Source organism: Carassius auratus, unplaced genomic scaffold, assembly GCF_003368295.1.
Source record: "Carassius auratus strain Wakin unplaced genomic scaffold, ASM336829v1 scaf_tig00214664, whole genome shotgun sequence".
In the NCBI taxonomy this organism is placed as follows: domain Eukaryota; kingdom Metazoa; phylum Chordata; class Actinopteri; order Cypriniformes; family Cyprinidae; genus Carassius; species Carassius auratus.
The window spans coordinates 140,328-161,190 of NW_020527757.1; the positions used below are offsets into that span (position 1 = coordinate 140,328).

At 37.7% G+C, this 20,863-nt stretch overlaps 1 protein-coding gene across 1 annotated transcript in view; it reads left to right on the forward strand.

Moving 5' to 3' along the window:
* clmpa (CXADR like membrane protein a) overlaps window positions 1–20,863 on the forward strand; it is a 46,254-nt gene that overhangs the window by 22,537 nt on the left and 2,854 nt on the right. Inside the window, exons 2-6 of the mRNA XM_026258266.1 lie at window positions 13,001–13,158; window positions 14,026–14,224; window positions 16,197–16,364; window positions 17,197–17,319; window positions 19,118–19,259. Of these exons, the coding sequence (XP_026114051.1) occupies window positions 13,001–13,158; window positions 14,026–14,224; window positions 16,197–16,364; window positions 17,197–17,319; window positions 19,118–19,259 (790 nt within the window). The remainder of the gene's footprint in view (window positions 1–13,000; window positions 13,159–14,025; window positions 14,225–16,196; window positions 16,365–17,196; window positions 17,320–19,117; window positions 19,260–20,863) is intronic.

The window sequence follows — 20,863 nt, forward strand, 5'->3', positions numbered from 1 at the left end:
GCTCTTAAAGGATTGCTAAGGTTTAATTACAAGCTAAACACAGAAGTTAATTTCAAATAGTCCATCACTTTGTAGAAATTAGCAAAAATTGTGCTTAATAAAATTCTATGGTAAATTGCACACCATTTAATAATAAACAGACCGTATCACAAGTATAGATTACAACACTGTTATTGATGTTTCTATTCAGAGAATTCTGAAAAATATGTATCATGGTTTCCTCAAAAATATTAAATAGCACAATAGTTTTCAACATTGATAATAAGAAGAAATATTTCTTACCAAGTAAGCACCTGAAGGATGTAGTAATGTCTGTTGAAAATGTAGCTTTGCCATCACAGAAATTGCGTTTTAATATACCTAAATATAAAAAATAATAAAAAAATTGTCATTTCACAATATTAATGTTTTTACTGTGATTTAAAAGTAGCCTTTGTTAGTATAAAAGATATATAAATCGTTTAAATATGAGCTGCACGTTCCCTTTTCCTTGCTTTATAGACTTCCATTGTAAGTGAAATACTGTAAACTAAATGTTTGCTTGATTCAAAATAATTTTCAGTGATTTTTGGACAGCACTGTTGGCCTGATGCTGTTGATCGAGGTTGGCTTGTTTTGAAACTGGAACCCTCCTTTAATAAACCATCCAACAAGTGGCCCTGTTTTCCTCTGGAGACAAAATATATCTTCTAGACAAATGTGTCAGTTCAGCATAGTCTAGACAGTTTGGTCACTATGCTTTTTATCTTTGTTATTTTTAATATAGGGGACAACAAAAGTGCTGGGCATGTCCAAGCTGAAGTTATTTTTCTATCCTCTGTTGTGTTTGAGAGCAGCATCTCGGAGCGGAAAGAGGCTCCGGACTGATTTCATTTGATGGCTCGTGATGTTTCGAGCACTCGACCGTTGTCTTGCAGCTGTGGATTTGATGATGAATCGTGATGGAGCCGTTTGTTTTCATCATGAGGGTGAAGATGGATGGATAACAGTCACGGCGGTAATGGCATGACTGATTCTTTCCCTGCACATACTGCACTACTTAAACGTGTTGTATTCCGGAGTCTTTTCACGTGTGCCCTGTTAGCTGGAACGTACATTTACTTGAAAATAAATTGGACAAATTGGCAATGCATTTCACATCTCAATTGTAACTGGTAGGTGGAGAAGGTAAAAGGTTGTTGTTTTTTGGTCTAGTGCCCTGCAGGAACAAGAGGCTGTTGCCCACTTTCCCCACACATTGTTTTAATCTAGCTGCAGCGGCTGAAACTCTAGCCCAGCAAGGGCTTAACATGAGAGCTTCATTCATCTGCTTCCAAGCTCCTGGCGTGCTTTTGGACTCCTCGCATGTGGAGAATGGTGCAGATCATGGCCATGGGCCGCTTACCTGAGAGACAACTGAGGTCCTGGTCCCACTGGTGATAGAGTTCAAAAATGGCTTGGTTTTGGCCTGAATCCAAATCTAATGCTGTTTTATTGTTTTCAGAGACAACATCATACGCCAAAAGCATTCCAATTCCCTAAATACTATAGGTAAATAACTAGAAGGATAATTAAGTGCACAGTAAACTATTACCCATATGCAATGTCAATCTTCATAATGGACAGTTTTTGTACCGCCAAAATAAGTGCAAGCATCTGACGCTGGAAGCCATGCTCTTACATCCTGCCTCCACATTATTTGGAGGCAGGATGCAAGAACATTTTATTATTTTATTATTAAATGTCAAAATCATCATGTTGCAACACTACAAGAAACCTTGCAGAGTAATGCTACGAAACATCTACAGCAAATGTATCTTTACTTAAAACAGTTTTATTACAACATTAAGCACTTTTTGCTGTAATTAAAAGCTGTGTGAGCCAAGCACTGTGAAGGAGATGCTATAAATACATGCAGATGACAAGAATATTATATTACACTGAGAGATGCTGGATTTTTACTGGAGTTATGCTGATGTGCTCATTTTTTTCAGAACAAGTTTATTACCCTGAGATCACCGGGATTTAGATGAATCGTGATCAAGCTCTTAAAAAAAAAATTCACCCACTAAAGTGAAAAAATCAATCTTATGTCACTCTGGATTTATATAGGAACAACTTTAGATTCTGCTAAATATCTACTTTTGTTTTCATGCTTATGTGGGCGAGAAAAGATGACAGAACATTTTGCAGGAATTATCACTAATAGGTTTGGTCTTAAAGCTGGTGCTTTTGAGTGCTGCGGTGTACAAATAATAGCACTAAAAGTCTGTTTTTAATTAGCGTGGAATGTCAAACGTTCAGCAGTGAAGTTGTTTCCACATTGCTCTTTGTGAAAACCCAGAATGCTTTGGCTAACCTTGCTGCCATGCTAGTGAAAGGCACCAGACAAATTGTTCTTGTCACTAAAGTGGTTTGCCCGTACCACACAATTTTAAGAGCAGCTGTCATTCTTTGCATCGCAGACTGCGAGCTCCAACCAGATGATCCAAACCACAGTTTTTTTTATTGCATGTACCAGCAAATTTCTAACAAAACTGTTTAGACTTCAGGGCTTGCATTCCAATTAGTAAACTTTTATACGCTATTGTTCATGGTATTTATTTATTCATATTTTTATACCACTCTACATGTGGTGAAACAACCCTAGCCAAGTTGTCTAACCCCTAGCATAGTAAATTGCATTAGATGAAAAGGAAACTCAACGTGACCGCGAGGGATACAGTAATTTAGCTTTTGCACGGGCCGAGCTGTTTGTGTTGAGCAGTAAGCAATGGATTCAGGAAGACAAAGATGCATTTTCCCTCTTCCGCTCTCCCCCACAGTCAGCTAGATTTTCTACCTAATGGGCATGAAAGTTGCAAATTGCAGCAAAATGGACATGGCAGGATAAAAAGTGTATTAAAGTATCGATCGGAGCAGGTCAATGGCAAACTGTAGCCCTGCATCAAGCAAGTCTGCTCTGCTCTTTGGTTTGCACTTTGATTCAGGGTGACTGCTTGTGTCCGGTATTGATAGATATGTTTAGCTATTGATCTGAGGATTTCTGTGGGAAATGTGCTATAGTTATTGATTAAGATGCGATTGTGTTGTTTCGAGTAGAGGAAAATGTCCCAAAAGAGAGAAAGCTGTCAAAAGGATTTATGATGTTGGCTACAATATATTTATGGGAGATAAAATGGATTCAAAACTGAGGGGGGAATTCACTAAGAATGAATTGTGGTCTCTGATAGTGCGGTTTATGTGCAAGTGCTGTCTGTCTTCAGTAAAATAATTATGTGAAAATGCTCACTTTGTATGCTGTGCTATACAACATCGCTCCACCACTGTGATCCAGATACCTGAATTGGCTTTTTAAAATGCCGAAAGTGCACTTGACTACAGCGCATGTCTTGATATGTACATGATTGCTATACTACTTTTCTACCTCAGTTGATCACAAGAATTACTGCTGTCAAAAACGCTAGAAGAGAATACCAATGTGCCAATGATTAGCTGACACTGACAAGGAAAAAAGAGCATAGTTGTATTCATACCGTGGTCTGCCTGAATACTCGTTTCTGATTGGCTGGCAGGCATGCATTAAAATTGTTGAATGCACAGGTAGTTCCACAGTAGTTGCTGTGCACACACACAAACTTGTTAATGCTTCCCTGTGACTTTTATTATTAAAAAAGCCTAGATACTACATTAGCTCACTATGTTTACTTGTATTCATCAGCAACAAAAACAATAATAACATGATTTATTCAACATTTCTTCTCCATGATTACAACATTGTTTACATTCAGTAGACAGCGTACACATTCCACACGTAAACAACGCTGATTATGTTGATTACATCTCCATAATGGCGAAAGACGTAACTCTGCAAAAAGAAATGTTTAATAAATTATGTTATTATTAGGGAAATAATGATTCACTCAAGTCACAATTTGATTCGAATCACGATTTTGATTTCACGATTCGATTCAATTCAATTCACAATTTATTTATTTATTTATTTTTAACAAAATGAGATTTAAGAAAATATTATAAATGAAATGTGTCCCTCTGTTATTGCTTGGACAAAATGCTGCATGTTTCTTGGTGAAATTGAAATATAACACTATGATAATATACTAATATAGCACTTGCATATTATTGCTCTTTTCTTGGTCTTGATCGCTTCTGTTGTCCTCATTTGTGAGTCGCTTTGGATAAAACCGTCTGCTAAATAACAAAATGTTAAATATAAAGTAACTTTATGATTTATGAAAATAACAAAACTAAATAGAAATTTTAAAACAAATCAAATAAATAACACAAATCAAACAAATCTCTTTTATGCACACAAAATAAGGCTTTGTCTGTGCTCTTTCCATTTAAAATTAGGCAGGCAACCACTGCATTTGAATCATGATCCAAACAAAGATGCTGCATACTGTCAGGGACCAATCAAGCTCAGTCCCATCCACCACACAGAGATCACTCTCTCCAGAGTACTAATCACCTGCACCTGTTCTATATCAACTGCTTCATCAACCAACACATACAATTCCCTCAGTAACTCCAGTTGTTGTCAAGCCTCCAACAGGAACTGACCTTAACCCGTTGTCTCCTGAGTCTCTGAGAGATCCTGACATAGCATACTAATCTGAGTATCACTAGCCTTTGTGTTAATGTTCTGCTGTCTCCAGATCTGTTTCCTGATGTCCGTGATCCCGTGTTTTCCTGAGCTCTCTAAGGTTCCGTCCAAGTCGATTGCTGACGGTCACATCTGAGAGAAAGAGATTAAAAGATTGGAGACTGTGTGATTGCAACATTCCTGAAGTTAGTGGAGTTTCCTGCTGTTAGTTCCACACCGAGTGATCTTCCCAGCATCTACTCTTGAATTCACCAAATGCTCACCTTGCACTCTATTCACTTAGTTGTGTTTGAACTCACTTACAAACATACAACATGAGCATCTATATATATATATATATATATATATATATTGCACAAACGTGGCGCTTAATTATAAAAAGAGTCTGTTTGAAAGGACTGTAACAGTTGCAAGGTTGTTGTCAGATGCATCAGGAATCAGTTTACCCTCTGGGCCTTGATCCTCTGGCTGATCCAGAGACAGCTGAGTCCAGCTTTCAGAGTTCTCTTGTGATCATACTTTCTTTTTCATTCATTCCTTTGCTTTCATCATCAGTACTACAGGAAATCCTGAAGGGTTTGTTCGATCTGCTGAAAGGGTGTATCTGTATTCCCAAATTCTTTTTAGTCCAGGTGTGTAAAATATTTCATATGGTGGTGTCAGTATTGCAGCGTTCCACACTGGTTTTGTGCTTGATTCGCAATCTGCAGTGCTGCAGATTTCTACAACATCTCATTAAAAAAAGAACAGGACAGGACATACAGTAGTGTGTGTGTGTGTGTCTATGTGTGTCTTAATCAGCTGTCAGCTGTGTGTGTCCATCTGAAGGAGGATCTCTATAATGAATGGTGAGCCATGAGAAGACATGGCAGCTTCCTTCAGAATGACCAGCATTGGGAGACGCTCTCTGATGGACATGCACTCATTGACCACAGTTTCACTCTATTTCCTAGACTTCTTCTAGGGGCTTAAAGAAGAACTTGTAGCTGGTAAGAATGGGTCTGGGTGGTCTTGCGACAGACAAGTAGTTCACTGGATTTGTCTGCAATTTATTTTGTGTGTGTTGGTTTTGGCACATTTTTAGAGTGTTGTTTTAACTTTTATCAGCTTGCATGTTTTAAAACCTTTTTAATGTATATAGTTTCCAGCCATGATAGCACATGGGAAATCAATTTAAAGACTGTTAAAATGCAGATCACCTGCTGTGTAAATGCTTTACATTTTTATATATATAATTGTAGGTTTGTGAGCCATTTTCATTCAAGTGTATTTTGTTTTGTTTTAATAATTAATTCAGCAAGGATGCATTAAATTGATCAAAAGTGACATTAATAATGTTTAAAATAAATGTTGTTCTTTAATATTAACATTATTTATCAAAGACTTTTGAAAAAGATGTTTCACACCAATGTTGAGCACTCGTTTTCAAATAAATATTTCTTGAACAGCAAACAAGAATATTAAAATGATTTCTGAAGGATCATGTGACACTGAAGACTGGAGGAATGATGCTGAAAAATTCAGCTTTGTACCACAGGAATAAATGACTTTTTAAAATGTATTACAATAGAAAACAGTTATTTTAAATTGTAATTTTATTTCACACTTAAGCTATTGGTACTGTATTTTTGCTCAAATATTTACAGCCTTGGTGAGCAGAAGAGACTTCTTTAAAAAACATAAGAAAAAAAAACCTACCAACACCAAATGTTTGAATGGTACTGTATATATTTTGGCATTACCATATTTATTTTCATAATTTATTTAGTGAATCGCGTGCAGCGCAGCAGCGTGTGTGCAAATAAATAGTTTCATTATTCATGGCTTTGGTTTGAGGCAAGTAAACTAGATATTTTAAAGCTAGTCCACAAATTTCAGATGTACCTCTAAATATCACGTTAGTATATCAAGTATGTGCCATAGACCAAAGTTAAACAAAATTTTATGCCAATATTAAAAAGTCTTGGTACTGAATGTGATGATTTCCTAGGAAAGCCCAGGAATTATGCAGGGCACATTATTTTGGATAAAACGCGAGTACATGCCGCTTTTACAGTATAAGCTAACCTGTGGATACTGTATTTCATAAGGCAAAAGTTTGATTACAACACTCAGTTCCTTATGTTCCTTGTCACATTGTGTTAGGTGTGCACCAACAGTGAGGTAGATGATTGTTCTGTTTTCTCTGCATGTCACCTAGAGTGACTGACACATGCAGTGTTCAGCTGGAGATAATGAGCTTTTTCACATGAGTGTCATCGCCTGCTGAACACCTCCAATTCAAATGAGATGCTCGTCAGCCTCCAGAGGCCCAGCTGGAAAATGAAGGAGTCCGATCCCTGCCTCAAGAGTTATTATGTATTTTGTTGTGCCTTCTTTCTTTTCACATATCATGTACCCTGTGGTTTGGATGGCAGTGTAGCGAGGACCAGGGCATCAGGTAGCATTCATGGGTGTTGATGCCACAAGCTGGAATCTCGTCAGCAGCAGGAAGGGATTAGGGAATTCAATCAAAGTGTCACCTGCAGTTATAGGAAAGAAAGGCTTGGGATTTAATGGGAAGGAAACATTCCTCACCGAACACCAGCAGGACTGAAAGAAGGCTAAGTAGTGTTTATGAAGAATACTTGATTGGGAAATATTGGTGATGTGATTTCATAAGGTAGATGAGCTCAACAAAGAAGATAAACTCAGATCTTTAAGCAGGATATTCCTAGATCTGATATTTTCCTGAGCCAAATGTCCCTGAGGTGCCCACTGAACATCATATCAAATGAATATGTTTAAGATTTAATACTGTGTGCGAGTGTAGTGAAAGTCTACATCCATGTTGATATGGATGGATAGCCAGAAAAGCCTTGACGGCAGCGAAAGGGTTCTAATTACAATTCATTTGATTGAAGAAAAAAAAAGCTCCCAAGTTCGCTATCCTTGTTGGTATGGCCTAACAATTTGGCCAAAAAGTTATAATAATAATAATCCATTTTTAGTTCACTAGATGTGTCTAAGCTAGCAACAAAACTCTAAATTAAACATGCTCCGAGGTTGTATTTTCGTGTGGTGCTGTGTGAGTATGAGTACGCAGAACCATGAACCTGCACTTGACCTGTCAGCACTGCGGCCAAAGAGCGCTTGTATTTACTGCTGCATTTCATTTCTGGACACTTGCTGTAATGCAGCACCACTCTTTGCCTTTTTTTTATAGCTCAGTGGACTCATCTGGGCAGCCGAGACATAAAATACAGCTTTAATGTGGAGCGTTTCACTCTAGGAAGATGTTCACATGAGACGCCAGACTTTCATGTGTGATATTAAACTTTTAAACTGAGCAGAGCGTAATATTTCAAGAGGATGTCCAAACCTTGACAGATAAATGCAGTGTAAATCAGCTTAAGATGAACCATGTGCTGCACTGCACCGTAAAGCTCATTTATCTGTATACGCTCTTCCCTTTCTCCTTTCTCTCAACCCTCAAATACACTCAAGCATACATCATCAGATAATACCCACCTCCCCCTCTTCCCGTTCGTGTGCTTTTACAGTTTCCAGCAAAGCTGAGTGAGCACAACAACAGGAAAACAAAGTGCCTTCTCTCATTCTCTCAGTTTTCACCTCTGTCTTTGCTGAATCCAAAACGCAATAGACTGGCCTCATCACTCCAGAGTCTACGGTAAAGTTTCTCAGAAAACTAGAAAAGGAGGAATAACTAGATGTTTATATTTTCTGAAGAAAATGCGATTGAGGTGTAGTTCCAAACTTGTAATCTATAGTAAATAATAAAAAATAATACAATTAAAAATAATAGTCATATGTTTTTGGAACGGCAGTTTCTGCAGGTTTAAAAAAAAGTCTTAAATTCATAAAGTCCTTGCATTAAATGTTGCATGCAGTGCAACCTTTCAGTTCACCAACAACTCCACTGACCAGTAGCCACTGAACAATAAGCAAATCCCAGCCGAGTCCCATGCTTTTTTGGGTCTCCTTGAAACATTTCCGGATTGGTCAATGCAATTTGCAGTGCATTTCTTAATTTTCATGTGTTGTGAGGATTTGCAGTGCTTTTGTTAATTTGCATGTGTTGTGAGGATTTGCAGCGCTTTTGTTAATTTGCATATGTTGTGAGGATTTGCAGCGCTTTTGTTAATTTTCATGTGTTGTGAGGATTTGCAGTGCTTTTGTTAATTTGCATGTGTTGTGAGGATTTGCAGTGCTTTTGTTAATTTTCATGTGTTGTGAGGATTTGCAGTGCTTTTGTTAATTTGCATGTGTTGTGAGGATTTGCAGCGCTTTTGTTAATTTGCATATGTTGTGAGGATTTGCAGCGCTTTTGTTAATTTGCATGTGTTGTGAGGATTTGCAGCGCTTTTGTTAATTTGCATGTGTTGTGAGGATTTGCAGCGCTTTTGTTAATTTGCATGTGTTGTGAGGATTTGCAGCGCTTTTGTTAATTTGCATGTGTTGTGAGGATTTGCAGCGCTTTTGTTAATTTGCATGTGTTGTGAGGATTTGCAGCGCTTTTGTTAATTTGCATGTGTTGTGAGGATTTGCAGCGCTTTTGTTAATTTGCATGTGTTGTGAGGATTTGCAGCGCTTTTGTTAATTTGCATGTGTTGTGAGGATTTGCAGCGCTTTTGTTTATTTGCATATGTTGTGAGGATTTGCAGCGCTTTTGTTAATTTGCATGTGTTGTGAGGATTTGAAGCGCTTTTGTTAATTTGCATGTGTTGTGAGGATTTGCAGCGCGTTTCTTAATTTGCATGTGTTGTGAGGATTTGCAGTGCTTTTCTTAACATGCACGTGTTGTGAGGATTTGCAGCGGCGTGTCTGTATTTGCATGTGTTGTGAGGATCTGCAGTGCTTTTCTTAACATGCACATGTTGTGAGGATTTGCAGCGCGTGTCTGTATTTGCATGTGTTGTGAGGATCTGCAACACTTGTGTTGTCAAACTGATGAAGATGTTTTCTTCATTGGCTGGTGTTTTTCCAATTTGCATGTGTTCTCTTAAGTTGCAGTGCGTTGAGCTCTCTCGACCACTGTAAAAAATCCTTAAATCAAGATACATTTACTTGACATGCAAATGTAAAATGAAGCATTAAACACAATACGAGTTTATAACACATATTTGTCAACGGGGAAAAAAGGGTATCAAGAACTGATGTTTATTTAGTCAACTGGCGGATATTTGATATTGTTTGAATCATAAACATCATTTTTTTATTTTATTTAGTAAACTTTTTTTATTTATAACTTTATACAGCAGAGCCCGAGATCTGCCCATACACAAAAAAACAATACAATGTATTGTTACAAAACATTATTACAAAACAGTGTTAGTGGGATAATATAACATTTTAGCATTTCAATAGGAACTAATATAAATGTATCTTGATTTAAAAATCTTTTTTAAACCGTCTGAAAGAACAGACTCACTAAAATGAATCAGACTTCTCTGCCTTGTATGAGGGAGGAGGGATATTGGGGTTTGGTCTTGCTCTGTTGAGCAGTGGAAAAAAAATAGTAATGTAGCATAACAAAATGCTTTGTCATGGGTTGTATTGAGCAGCTTGTTGGGGAAAAAATAGCTGTGGCACAAATGGTGTGGAAAAGTTTACTTACCAATGTTTTGAATACATTGTGATCGTTTTAGTGATGCAAGAACCATTAATTTCCTCTTTAGTTTTCCTCTTCTTGCTGTTGGGTGGGAGATCACAGCTTTCTCCCGTAGCGAAGCTCGAGTGCCAGTGTAAAGACAGGGAAGGCTATGTACCATGACTTTGGACAGTTTGAAGGGTATGGATGTGATATGTGCTATTGGCTGCTCTATAATAAGATTGCTGAGATCTGTGGGGAGGAGAATTTACTGGAGCACAACTCCCCCTAGGGCATCTTCATAGAAATCTGCTTTTCCACCAGCTTTTGGAGCATCTCAGCCAAGCTGCTTGGTTCCTATTGTTAATGAGCCGCTCTTTCACTCTCCTTCCCCCCAGCCTGAGCCACAATGCGCCAGAAGAGGCTAGAGAAACCTCAAGCTGCAGCTGATGGCAGTCCAGGAGAGGCAGATCATGACAGATGAACACTCAGCCTTTTCGCTCTGCAGGCACTAACATGGCCATTTCATCCAAACCTTTTCCAGCTGAGAAAACCTAACATGACCCGGTCCACAGACACGGTTTTACAGTTTAAAAATAGACACATGGATGCCTCTGTGTGCTTCAAAGACTTCAGACTGGTGTAGTACCTGACAAATGTTCTTTATGTGCATTTCCCAAATGTTTTGGTACACCAATGAGCACACAGTGACTCATGATTGGTTCACATGAATATCTTTAACCAATCAATGATCAGATCATCACCGTTTACTGCATACTAAATAATAAAATAATTATTAATAATACAAATAGATATTTTGCATTTAAATTAAATCTTGAGTTAAACCAACTTGGCAAGAAAAAGATCTTAAGAATTGTGGCAGATTACTCCTTGTTCTGCATATGGCTGGTCAGGTTGAGTGTATTACATTTTGGGATACAGTAAAAATGCAGCAGTTCATCTAGGTATTCTGTAAACACAGTACGAGTCATTCTGAACTGGCACACTCTCTTCTGAGAGCTAGCTTTTAATTTTATTACACTTATTTATAAACCTCTGTAAATAGCACATCATTCTCTTAATCTTAACTTCGAGGCAGTGTATGCCAGATCTCTATGATTTCACTGCACATCAAAGATGAATTTCCATGACACCGCGAAGGCCATGCAGATGAGGATTTATCTGATCTTATCATTTCCTTTGAAGAATAACCTGATCATCGTAATGCATCCCATATTAAATCTGTGGCCTGCAGAATTCACCTGCTTCCATCAGAACCCAATTTAACTGGCCTGCATTTTAACCCATTTCGTACCGAGATGCTTTAACTGAATAAACAGCCAGAAAAGTCTCTTTGATGTTCTTAAAATATCACATGGTATGACGTCATCCCACATTAAGAGAGGAAAATGAAATGTTCAGCATGCACCATTCGGATAATTAACGGTATTGTGATTTTAATTAAGGTGATGAGTGTGTGTTCGAATGAGACCGGGCTCTATATTTTTAGATTTCCATCTTTTCTTAAAATTATAGTGATAATAAATGAGATAGAAAATATATAATTTAGCTTAATCCACACAGTTGATTACTGGCTGTCAAAGTAGTAATATATATATATATATATATATATATATATATATATATATATATATATATATATATACACTGAATGTTTTTGAAATGTCATACCATCATCTTTTTTTTCTTCCTTTTTTTAAATATAGAATGTAGTAGTGTTAAAGTATGCAAATATGTATAACAATTTTCAATATACTGTACAGTTGACTATATTTCTACTAGATTTGCTAAAAATGTTTAATATACAATTAGAATGCACTGCATAGAACACTGCAGTATATAGCCCTCTATTTCTAATGTGACAAATGATCCAGAAGCGATAGAAACCATCTCCCTGACTATTATTTGTTGAGACTGCCAACAATGCCATTTTCTTCATTTCATTAATGTGAAATAATTGTATTTGAAACATTCACGCTCTGGAATATGTTAATCTACTATTTTCATATAACAATATGCAGGGCACTTCTGAACATTGCCCAAAGCAAAGATATTTGATCATTTGCCTCACATTATCAGAATTAGTCAAGCAGAAGGCTTGCATGGCTGAGGTGTAGAGTTGTCTGCTTGTCATCTGCCTGTGTTGGCATTATTTCTGCAATCAAAATGCATGCTGGGAATTAATTAGCTTGGCCTTCATTTAGCTGCCTCCCTGTGTTAATGTAGAGAAGTTCAAATGCAAAGGGTGTTAAAGTACAGTAGCGGCGCGCCAGGACATCCACTCTCTGCGTTTTATCGCTTGATGAGTGGAAAATGTGTCGTGATGGGAAACGCTAGGAGGCTGTGATGGATCGGAATGGGGGGAAATTGGGGTTGTAACACAGATTAGCACAGATTCCGTACGCCCACAGATTCAGCTTCAACCTCAATAAATTCAGAAGCACGGCCTTCTCCGTCTCCAGCAATTTCTAATAGTCCATTCCCTCCCTTGTGTTATCAAGCTGATTTCCAAGTGGCTGCTTAGCTGTTAAACCGTTGCCCAATTCCAGGAATTTATCGGAGAATATAACAATGATTGTCTTGACGGAGCCTCTGAATCATCTCCTCTGTGCTCTGGATGAGAGCACAGCGGATCAGTGGCATGAAATCCCCGACACCCCTCTCTAAACCCCCAATCTACCTCTGCAACCTGCAGCAAAGCCAACTAAAGCCTTTCAGTCCTAACTATTCCTTGGCATCGGGCCTTAACGCTTCCTCCTCTCTCTTTGTCTCTCTCTTCACAGTATTGCTGAGTGTGCTTCAGGCAAATGGCCAGACAGAGATGAAGAAGGTGGTTGGAGACAACGCCACGCTGCCGTGCCACCATCAGCTGTGGCAAGCCGACATCTCCCTGCTGGACATCGAATGGATGCTGCATAGATCCAGCTCACGGCAGAATGTGGTGAGCGTGAGCACGCTTGTGTGAATCTGATCTCCCGCCACTGCGACATTGCGCTGCTGATGCTGGCCTCCGCTGCTCGCCACAGTCCCTGATCTGCACTGCAGTGCTTTTTTTGCTGCTCGTCTTTCTGCAACCGGTGCTGCAATCAGCACTGTAAAAACTGCTCGCTTTTAATATGTCACTGCTTTGCCTCCTAACAATTACTTTTATGACCTAATGATGTGGAATTGGCCTGGGGACAAGTTTTACATTTTAATCTGGCCACGGCTCAAGCTGCTCCCTGGGGTCCTTCCTGACACAATATATCCAACATGAAGGGGTCAAACCTTTTGCCGATTGAACTTCCTGCCAGTTATGAATCATTTCAGTGCTGTTTTTCTAAATGGCATATAGCTTTTTAAGGAGAGAGAGAGAGCTAGTTTTTGATGTGCTTAGATGATCATTTTGGGGTCTGTCTCTCAAACCCTTTAGCTCCGAAAGCAGTTCAAACTTTGAAGTGCATAGTTACAGTTTATTTATGCACAACAATTCAAAAGGTTGTGGTTTTAATAAAATGTATATTGTGTATGTTAAGTATCTTGTGCTCACTAAGTCTGCATTTACTTGATCAAAAACAGTAATATTGTGAAATATTATTACAATTTAAAATAGCTGTTGCTCTACAGAATGAAGTTGAGTATCAGGGACACCGGAAGACAAATATAACCAAGTGAGGAAGGGCCTGATTCACAGTGACATAAGAGTTTAGCAGACTCCTACTTTAGGCTGTGACTCAACCCTACTGGACGGCGCCCTTAGCGCAAAGAGTTTCACAAGCCTAAACAAAGCGGTATTTATTAACATGCTGCATGTTTTCTCTTTTACCAGGTGATCACATACTCTGGCGGTAGGATCTATGACACCAACGAAAACGAAGCAAGGCGGCTGTCCCTAGCGGGAGACTATCTAAAAGGCGACGCTTCACTCTTGATCAGTGACCTCTCACTCAGCGACTCCGGAGAATACATCTGCAAGGTCAAGAACGGCGGGAAGTACTACTGGAACACAGTCAAACTCATTGTACTCTGTGAGTCTTTGGCCCCGCAGCTTGGCTTTAATTAACTCCTCTTGTAGGCCTAGGGAACGATAAAGACATGACAGATGCTTATGTCACAGAGTAAGGTGTCCAAAAATAGCACCAGGATGCTGTCCCTGGGCGGAGTGCGCCAGTTGTGCCCTGATCTTGGCGTGAAATGACATTCAGCGACTGCGTGACAATAAGAATGACACATTACGCATGGTAGCATGGGAAGAAGCATGTAGAAATGCACATACTTTACCTAGACACACTATAGCCGAACTTCCAAAGCACATAAATCGGTCTTAGTTACTCATTCAACATAGCATAGAAACATTATACGTCTGTTTTCACCCCATTGTTTCTTTTTATATTCCCTCATTCCATCTTAACCGCTTTACCAGCTGCTTAAAGACATTTAAGAGCACCACAAATTTACACATGCATTTGTATAAATGGTCCATGGCTTTCAAACGACACGTTCGATTCTGAGGAGCAAACATTAGCATTTGTCTTGTTCAACACAAAGTTAATGGCTTGGCAGAGATCGCAACTGCAGCTTCCTCTGTGCGCCGTAAGTGATCCTGACAGAGTTGGGAGATGGAGGGGACCTGCATCCCACTCAGCGGCTGTAATTGCATCCCCCCCCGCGAGTGCCAGGGCAAAATTGTCCTGGCTCAGCAGATAGAGGCAGCAGGAGCAGATGCCGATGGCTGGGGTGGGCAGGAGCGGGGGGTCGAGGACCGAATGGTGAACGGGTTGTTTTACAGATTCATGTTATTGAGCTTGCTGCCATCACACCGCTTTTTAAGAGGTTCATGATGGGAGGAAAAATGGATATAAATGGAGAATGACGCAAAAAAGTGTATTTGTGAGTTTACAGAGCTGATTTTAAATACTTTAAATGCTTGTTCCATTATAATTTTGTTCTAATTTGAAATATGCAGTGGTGGCCAAAACTATTAGAAAACATGGTTTTAAGTCAGTTATTTCTATCTTTTGCTGTAGTGTGTCAGTAGGATATATCAGTTTACATTTCCAAACACAAATTTGGCCATTTATTGTAATAATCCAGTGAGATTTTTGTTTTCACTAGGAGTCTGACAACAGCCAGTGCTCCACACAGAGATCTGATCTCATCATCATCAGTCTGTCTGGAATAACATGAAGAAACAGAACAAACTGAGACCGACTCAATCCAGAGGGACTGTGGAAACGTCTCAAAGATGCTTCAAGAAACCAACCTGCGAAGCTACAGTACTGTTAAAAGCTTTAGGCACTTGTGTAAAAATGCTGTAAAATGGGGATGCTGTCAAAAATAATGTCATAAATAGATTTTCTTAATCAATTAACTTCTATTAACTAAATGAAATTAACATTTGGTGTGACTGCATCCTTTGTGTCTAAAGCAAGTTTGCCGTAGGTGCACTTGCACATAGTTTTTCAGGCAGCTTTGCAGGTAGGTCTCTATGTTGCCACAGTTTTTCTGAATTTATTCACTAAATTCACTAAATTATTCAGAAATATGCATTACCATGTACAGTAGCTATTTAATATAAATAAAAAATTAAATTAAATAAAATGTATGCATTTAGCAGACGCTTTTATCCAAAGCGACTTACAGTGCATTCAGACTATTTTTACTTATCATGTGTTCTTGGGGAATCGAACTCCCCCCCCCCAACCTTGTGCTTGATATCGCAATGTGATAACCAATTGAGCTACAGGAACACTATATATATATATATATATATAAATTATTTGTTGAATTTACAGCTAAAATGCCTATATTGTGAAATAAAATGTACAAGATTATCCAAAAATATGCATTTCCATGTGGATGTTTAATATTTAAGCCAATTCTTTGTTGAAAATCCAGCTACTACACAAATATTCTAAATATACTACACAATTAAGAGGATTATCCAAATATATGCATTACTGTGTGGTTACATTGTGTGTTTTCTGTTTTGCAATGTAGTAAAGCCGTCTAAACCACGCTGTTGGATGGAAGGTCGTCTGCTAGAAGGAAGTGATGTCAGACTGAGCTGCAAGTCCACAGATGGTTCTGACCCAATCAGCTACAAATGGGAAAGAGTCTTAGACAATGGAAAATATGTCGGCAAGCTGCCACCTCTGGCCCTCATAGGTGAGCACATGATCATTTATGTCTTTAAGCATGAGGAAATTTGAATAATGATAATTTTTACCATCTGTGCCATATTTAGATTTGATGTAGGGGAAGATGATCTTTTGACTGTGACCTGTTGCCAATGTTTTAAATGCTAAACTGACTCGCTCTGCTCTAATCACTTTAATAATGCTTTCCCACGAAGAAAAAAATGCAGCGTTAAGTTTGTCTTCCAAGCATGGGGAGTAAATCATGTGGACATCTCCTCTCTGGAGGAGCAGAAAATAGATGAAGACACTACAGGGCCAATTTAACACCGCAAGCATTCTCAAATTAAATTTACATCAATTCCATCAGCACTTTTTACCCCACATGCTTCACTACCTCCTCAATTAGCCCCTCTTATGAGATCGGCTTGGAGATGTGACGTATGTGTAATGTAATGTGCTCTATACCCTTCATCAGGCTTTATGGAGAATTTTGCAGAACATGCTCTGTTCATTCAACTGTGCACTTTCAGTAGTTCATGTTAGTCAACACTAAGCAAAAGGTTGTAGGTTCAATACTTGAAGCTTGACATGTGACAGCATGTCCTAATCGGGCCCGTTTTGATGAACTGACAAGCAATAATTTAATGTCCTAACCAGCCATAAAAAGCAACATTTTGTTAAATCATTGGTTATTATTTATCATGTAGTTTGGTAATGTCACTAGACAACAAGAGCTTATTTGATACTGATACTAATATACAGCTACACTGCTATTAAAAATTTTGGGGTCAGTAAGATTTTTTTTATTTTTTATTATTATTTTATTTGAAACTAATAATTCTATGTTTTTTAATCTAAAGATCTGAAGAACCCTGAGATTGTGACATTGAAGAATCTGACCAGGGAAAGCGCGGGTGTTTATAAATGCACCGCCAGCAATGATGTCGGAGAAGAAAACTGCACTTTAGAGGTCAAAGTTCACTGTAAGTACCTGTGTGAATGGATGCTTTCAGAATGGCATACTAGCACAGCATACTGTGGAAACCTAAAAATACCACACAGTATGAAGTGATAAATGCTTCAAACACTGTTGACACATTGCCTCATTGCACAACATTTTTTATTTAGCATGTGCCATACAGTTTTCCATTAGCTTAGAAATAAATAGGCAAATAGAATTTTTTATAACTAATTTGTCAAAAAAAAAAGTTTACTTTTTTTCAGTCTGATCAAAGAAAAAAAAGGAGATGCTAAAAAAATTTCTGCTGCTTTATTTGTCAAGCTGTCAATGCTAGGTCAAATAGAGTGCATTGCTTTGCATTGTGGGAGACATTAGGTAATCTGAGTATCCCATACATAAATAAAATTTGCATACATGCAATGTTGCATAACATAACACAATATAATATGAATACAATTTTGAACTTAATTTGAACTTAGCCATTGTGTTTTTCTGTTTGATTGAGCACTTTAAGACACAAATGAAACAATTTATGCATATCATAAATTCTTACTCCTGGTTTTTGTTTTCTTCTTGCTTCTGACACTTAATTTAATTAGTGTCAACACAAGTACATGGTCAACCCACTGTACAGTATATTTTGTGAAGATGGCAGTGAGATCCTGACCCGTTCTACAATGCAGCGCAGTCTTTCAGCACTATTTAACATCCAAATAAAGAATTCATCCTTTTCTTTATCACAGTGTTCATTGATTTAATTCCTTCCTCCAAACCTTTCTCAAACAGCTCTGCTGCATAATTAAATATCAGATGATGGAATTAGAAGAAATAATTAATTATGTGGTGGAAAGAGAAATTTATTCATGCAAAAAATGGCATATTATTAAAGGCAGGAGCGTAGTGAGTGCGGTAGGTTGATTAATGCTGTGCTGTTTGCTGGAGAATTCTCATGCTGAGATACACTCCTTCAGGTATCTGCAATGCAGAGGGGGCTGCTTGCTTGTTACAGGCTGTTTGTTAGGCTATTCTGAGCATGAAACTTTGTTTTATGTGTCTTTTCAGAGAACGGAGAATGTTTTCAATGAATACAGTAGTGGATACTGGGTGTGTGAGTTTTTAGACAGTTTAACACACCTCTGGGCTCTCTCTCTGTGTGCGTGTGTGTGAATATAATATAATAGAATAGAATATAATTAATTTGAATGGTTCTGAGTAGTTGCTTACTGGCATAAGAGTTCCCCCCTATGTTTCTATAGAATTTTTGTCCCTAGAAATTGTTTGGGTCATTCCATCTATGTCATCTTACTTTTTATTTTTCAATTTTTCCTTCTAACACAATTGGTTCTGTACAAGTTATACACCACTGTTTAATTCTTCGTTTTTTTTAACCCTTAAGTCAATGTTATGAACATTGTCTTCTATAGAGTTGTTTTATAGCTCAATCTTTTTTTTCTCTCATATTTGATATGTAAGACATTATTGAACTAAAGAGAATCAACACTGAATTAACTTGAGCTGAATAACAACATTATCTTCTGTAGAGCTGCTTTATAGCGGAACTGAGTTCTCTTCATAGCTAATGAACTTTGCAACATTCATTTCACACAGTTATCTTCTGTTTTTTATTTGTTTCATAAATGTTAATACTGTTATTTTCTTGTTAATTACTGGATACCTGCTTTAAAACAATCTGTGTTTGTATGAAAAGGCTAATATAAATGTGACTTGACTTGACAGTAATAATAGTGAGAGTTAGCTAAGCAAATAACCATAACTTCTAATAAAACAGGAAGAGTTCTGATGTTTGGGCTCTTTTGCAGATGTCCGGGGGATGGGTGTGGTGGCTGGAGCGGTGGTGGGCGTGTCCTTCGGCGTTCTCCTCATCATCCTTATCGTCTGGCTTGTTTTCCGCAAAAAGGAGAAGAAGAAATATGAAGAGGAGGAAGCACCCAATGAAATAAGGTAAAGACACAAATAATTGTGAACACTTTTTAAAATAGCATATAGAACATGCATGCAAATTACCTCCTGAGACATTTATAATGCTTGTTAAAACAGCAACTCTTTCTCTTTGTTGACCTGCATTCATGTCTAGGTTAATTTGCAGGTGTATATGAATTATGCATGTTTGGAGGATGAGTGAGCATTAACAATGCAGACAGCAGCGAGATATACACTGCTCTTGCTGAGGTATAAAGAGGTACATTACAAGGCCCCAGAGTTGCAGTCATTTTCCCTGAACTTGTTAGCCAGTAGCCTGAAGAGGTCTTTTTTTTAAGTGATTTTACATTTTATTGTATTTATCAAAACATTTTGTAAAATGCAAAGCCTAAAACAAAAGTTTGTGCATGCAAATGATTTTAGCAAAACAAGCTTTAGAGCCATTTAGCAGATTTAGCAAAAGCTTCTAGAAAAGAATTTAGATCGCATTAAAAAAATTAATTTAGACCTGAATGCACTCCATGTAGGGGTTTAAACTGAAACAGTTCTAGCAAGTTTCTGAACCCATATCGCAAATGTATATTTTCAGATATATTTTTAAATAAATGTCAAAATATTCAAAAAAAGTGGACCACAACATTTTTTTTTAAAAATGCATTGTATATAATTACTTTATGTACTTTGCTTAAATTTCCTCATATATTTATTGTCCATTTTTATATATATTTGTTTATATTGGCTGAAAATATTGTATCCATTTGTTTATATTTATATTCACTGTACAGTCAAACCAAAAGTTATGCAGACATCAGATATAATTTTTGACATATTTTACTAGAGGTTGTAGGACACTATAGGTAATTATTTAAGTGAAGATAGCAAAATAAACTGTGAACTGTGATATATTATACCCAAGCATTCTTCATACAGTGGACTACCAGTAAAATTGATCAATTTGAAATTACACAGACACTTTGACCTGACCATGTTTTGCCTAAAGGGATAGTTCACGCAAAATGGAAATGTTGATGTTTATCTGCATCCAAGATGTAGGTGACTTTGTTTCTTCAGTAGAACACAAACTGAGATTTTTAAAACACACCGTTGCAGTCTGTCAGTCTTATAATGGATTTGAATGGGAATCACGGCTAAAACATATAAAACAAGCAACAAAAAAAAAAAAAACCAAATTTAACCCTGTGGCTCGTGACAATACACTGATGTGTAAAGACACAGAACGATTGGTCTGTGCAAGAAACTGAACAGTATTTATATAGGTTTTTTATGCACTGCGATGACTGAACTGTATGATCACCTCCTCAAAACAAGCATGGGTGTGAGGTGTCTTCTTCTTCTTGCTTTACGGGGGATTCAGACTTATAAGTGCATTACCTCCACCTATCTCTCAAATGGACCATTGGCACTTTATGTACAATCTCAATTAGGAGTGTCAATGGTCCACTTGAGAGATAGGTGGCTGTAATGCGGTAAAAAACAATTTTGGTTTGACTGTATATTAATAAACAGAATAGTCCACCCTAAAATTAAAATTTGTATAATTTACTTACCCTCATGTTGTTCAAAACCTGTGTGACTTTTGCTTCTATGGGACACAAAGAAAATAT